At 35.4% G+C, this 5,022-nt stretch overlaps 1 protein-coding gene across 1 annotated transcript in view; it reads left to right on the top strand.

Moving 5' to 3' along the window:
• The first annotated feature begins 497 nt into the window (after nt 1-497).
• Nucleotides 498-5,022, top strand: part of LOC107022422 (TMV resistance protein N-like) — a 10,647-nt gene continuing 6,122 nt past the window's right edge. The window contains exon 1 of the mRNA XM_015223035.2: nt 498-1,484. Within this exon, the coding sequence (XP_015078521.1) occupies nt 931-1,484 (554 nt within the window). The 5' untranslated portion in view covers nt 498-930. The remainder of the gene's footprint in view (nt 1,485-5,022) is intronic.

Below are 5,022 nucleotides of genomic sequence, written 5' to 3' on the forward strand. Positions count from 1 at the left end.
TAGTAAATTATACATATATATATTTGCTATGGACTGTAATTATGCAAACTTTGCTATAGCATACACATATGAATTTTGTGTTTGTTATATGTGAAAGTTATCCTATTTCTATTTATATATTTATACTTTTACTTGAAAAAAAAATTAATAAATATTATAAAGATAAAATTATTTGTGGATTTGATTAACAAGTAGTAACATTAAAATAATGCAATATTGTTTTGCCGATATTTATGATAATATTTTTTAATTATAATTTATAATTGGGAAAAGGATTAAAATACCCTATACTATTTGAAAAGATTTAAAAATACCCCTCATCCATCTATTGAGTTAAAAATAACCGTCAGTCAACCTTTTTGGTTCAATATTACCCTTCAAACTAACAGCCTTATATTTTTTAATTATTATATTTAATAATTATTACGTGGCGTCTTTCTATTGGATCAAGTTAAATTCCAACTCATTAAATCTTTTCCTACCCAACCCACCCATATTGACATTCCTTGACCCAAACCCAATTAAAAGATCCATCACAAATAAAAAAGGTATCTTCCCTTCTCCATTACAGTTAGGAGCTGAAGGTTTTGCTGTTGGGTTCTTGTACACGATTGTTGACACTAATCACTCATGCTTTGGTTCATCTGAAGAACAGAGGAACACAGAATTTGCTCATGCTTTGGGGCATTTAATTATGTCTGCTCCATTTGCTCAGTGCTCAAGTGCGAAAAGAGCTTTAGTTATTGAATCAAAATGAACATCTTTATTATAAATTAAAGACTATTTCAATATACTATTGAGGTCCATAATCAATACTCTCTACTCAATATGTGGTATCCACATTAGAATAAAGCATTACTGGACTATTTTGGTCATTTTCTGAAGTTGACCCATAAAGCTATGTAGCTCCTCTGGGTTTACTTTGAGTCAATGGGGGATAAATGGTTGTTGTCAGATGGTGATTGTTGTTTCGCGGATCAGCAGAACTCTAAAATTCCCCCCATGGCTTCCCAAATTGAATCTGTCCAAAAATGGAAATTTGATGTATTCTTTAATTTTAGACTGCAAGACTTGGACAATAGCTTTGTTGCTGATCTTTACGAACGTCTGAAAGACATGGGAATCAACGTATTCCAACCCGATGTCATGTCTGAAAGCGGAGAACAAATTTCAACTGAAATCTTAGATGCCATTGAGGAATCAAGGATCGCCATTACTATCTGTTCCAAGGACTATACTTCATCCCCACGGTGCTTGGAAGAACTCACTAAGATCATGGAGTGTGTTGACAACAAGGGACTGGAATTCTTCTTTGTCTTCTATAAAGTTGAGCCATCAGATGACTTGAGGCCAACAGGCACCTTTGATGCAGATCTCAAGGGTTCTGATTTGGAGAAGGTGCAGAGGTGGCAGGACGCTCTCCGTAAAGCAGCTGACATGGCAGGATTAAAAGATTATTTTTCTGGAGCTGAATTATCCCATTGGTGAGTATAGCTCAACAGAACAGTTGAGTTTGATTCAGTTTTCATATGCATATTGTTTGAAATTAACAAAGTTCTGAGATAATTGAAAACAAAAATGATCACTTCTGTATATTTTCTGGAAAAGAACAAACATAAAGGATATTCCACAGCCCCTGAGTGCAGAAAAGGAGGACCACCTTAGGACAATGGTTCTAATTACTGGAGAGATGACAGTTAGTAGGTGAATACCGACAATAAAAAGATCAGTTAGGTGAACTGTGACTATATATTGAGAATATTTCAAAATCTCCCTTCTACTTTAGAAGGCCAAGTTATCACCTCTTGACACCACTCAGCCGGCTATGCTGTTAAAGCTCTCTTTTTGATCCATAAAATGACAGCCTTTTGGGCAAAAATACCTAGTAGATGATCTCCCTAACATGTGATGGGTTGGGGCAGATTTCAACATAGAGAGCTGTAAAGCTGCTACAATTTTGACTTAAGTTATGCTTTTATGTTTAGTTCTTAAGTTCCAACTTAGATCTAGGAATTAGGTCATCTGGTGCCTGAACAATTTGCATGTCATTTAAATACCACCTCTTTTGATCACTAGGCCTGCTGTAAGTGGCAAGCTGTGACAGAATAATTTCTCTCGGCTATTGATTCTTCATAAAGTCATTATGTACTAGTTCTTTTGAGCTGACTGAAACCCGTCCACTGCTTTGCCTGCTTCATATTATGCAGTCTGGTCTTCCTTGGGAGGCACCTCTTTGATATTTATTCTTTGCAATAGTTGGCACATACTCTTCACCTCCCAGTCATATAGTCTCCTAGATTGAGTATTCCATGCTTGTATGGACGTATAATCTGTAATAACTGCTGCAGGCTGACTACAAAACTTTATAGCTCAGGAAGTTGGTCTTCTACGAATTATGACCCATCCTTATATCAACCCAGAAATGAATCTTCCTCCCTTCTACTACTAATCCTATATTTTCAGCAAATGGTCTCCCTTAACTGCCTGATGTCCTTCCAGATTTTTACCCCATGAGAATGCCTAGCTGTTTTTGTGGTCCAATGCCCATCTATTTACAATTTTTTTTTCATTATCACTAGTTTCCAAAGGGTATTTTCTAACTTACAAATCTCCATAGCCTCTTGAGTAGCCCGCTTTTGCTGTGGATGCTCAAAAACTCTCACTCGTACTGACCCTTCCTTTTTGCGGGTTCTCACTGTTGATTGTGTTTCAATTAGCCAGGTTAGGTTAAATGTTTTCATTTCTCAATTATTATCTTGTCATAATCCATGCCTGGCCTACATCGAGTCACTGCATTTCTATGATTGTATTTTGAGAAATTGGTGTATGCTGAAGATTGACATGGAAAAAAGCCTATGCCTCCATTGAATGGCCCTTCCTCCAACAGGTTTTCAAGGCTTTGAGATTTCCAACATAGTTCATAAGCTGGATTATGAGGATGTCACTAAGACAGTTTTTAGGACCCGTTATGAGCAGTCTGAGTTGTTGGTTATGTCTTTTGGGCTGACCAATGCCCCAACTTCACCAAATTACTCTTTAAGGAAGTTAGATCAAATTTCCCCACTTACCCTTCTTAAATCTCATAATTATATGGTTGTAATTCCACTAAAATGTAACCACACTAATGACAAATGAGATGTTTTCTTGTGTGATCGTAAGATAATTCTGCTTGTCATCCGGCCTCCAATAATGACCTAGTCCTTCAAATGCTCCTTACATATAGGAAGAATATTGACGTTCAAGTTTGTAGAAGTACCAACAGGTTTGCAATTCAACATGTCCAAAGTGTACATACTCTGTGAACTGAAAATTCCGCTGCTAGATTGCACCATCCCAACACCTAGGAAGTACTTTAGTTTGCCTGGGTCTTTAGCGAACGTGAATGATAAAATGCTGCTTGAGATGAATAATGTGCGCTTTTGATTATAACAACATCATAACATAAACAACCAATAGCTTGTGTTTACTGTTGTGAGAATGTTTATGAAAAAGTGGGTGATCAGTGTCACATTGAAGCATGCCAAACTATTGGACAACAATGCCAAAACGACCAAATTATTCCTTTGGTGATTTCTCCATGTAGACCTCTTCAACAAGTTTGCAGCAAAGGAATACATCCTTGATCTACAATTGATTAAGTGGCTGATGAATTATGGCCATCATGGAGATCCATGGAGATAAGGAGGCAGACAGAAGCAAATTTGGCCATCGAAGAAAAGTTATTACTATAAATACGACCATAAATATGATATCAGCTAGCTGAATTTGAAATGATACAAGAACAAAGAATTCTGGAGGAAGGGGAGATAACTTCTAATTGACACTCTTATCAGAGCTTGAAGGAATAGCAAACCATGAGGAAACAGCCTTGAGGCAAGGATCCAGGGTAACTTGGCTCGAAGTAGGGATAGAAACACTGGTTTCTTCCATAAAACAACAAATTTACACGGAGAGTTAACACAATCGGCTAGTCAAAAGTCAATGAAGTTTGGTAACTGAACCAAAAGAGGTAAAGAAGGTGATAATTGAGTACTTTGAGAATTCGTACTCAGAAACTAAAGATTGTGGAGGCCTGAACTTGATATGAGAGAATGTCCCGTGATCAATGAAGAACATCAGTAATGAGGTAGTGGCAGCAATCAAAATATTCCATGAGGAGGGGACTTTTGAGAGAAGCATAAATAGTACTTTTGTGGCTTCAATCCCTAAAAAGGGTAGGAGCAATGGAGTTAAATGATTTTAGATCTATAAGTCTAGTGGGAGGAGTATATAAAATCATTGCTAAGGTCTTAGTAGAAAGGCTGAAAAGAGTAATGCATAAGCCGATTGACAGGCAACAAATGGCTTTCATCAAGAACAAACATATCATGGATGCAGTACTAGTGGAAAATGGATGTGTAGACTCAAGATGAAAAGACACACAGGCAAGGATTCTATGCAAACTGGATATCCAGCAAGCATATGATCATCTATGCTACAAAGGATGGGGTTTGGTTCAAAGTGGCTCAGGTGGATGTAAAGTTTTCAGTATCATATCATATATTATTATAAGCATGAACCTCTTAACCCCAAAGTTGATTTACCATTTTAACCCTACAATATCATTTATATATTAATTTATTAAATATATTAGTTAAACCTATTAACCTTATATTAGTTAAACCTATTAATATTGATTATTATAAATTTAATTTCCTAACAGCCCTAATTTAATTTTTCAGAAACGGTCATCGATATAAGTTTAAAAAGACAATTTCATTTAATAATATTCTATTTAATTAATTAACTATACTCATCAAAAGTTGGAAATAAAAATATGTTTTTCATTAACTTTTAAAGTTATATTAATAGACTTTTAAACAAAATACATTGAATCTGAATGTAGAAAGTTGTTACATATTTCCACATTTATTGAAAGTTTTAGTTTCTTAGTTATTACTTCAATTAAAATGTTTAATTCCTCTCATCTTCCATGGAATCATAACCTTTTCATATTCTTTAAAGGATTCTATAAATTTGAAA

Source organism: Solanum pennellii, chromosome 6, assembly GCF_001406875.1.
Source record: "Solanum pennellii chromosome 6, SPENNV200".
Lineage (NCBI taxonomy): Eukaryota > Viridiplantae > Streptophyta > Magnoliopsida > Solanales > Solanaceae > Solanum > Solanum pennellii.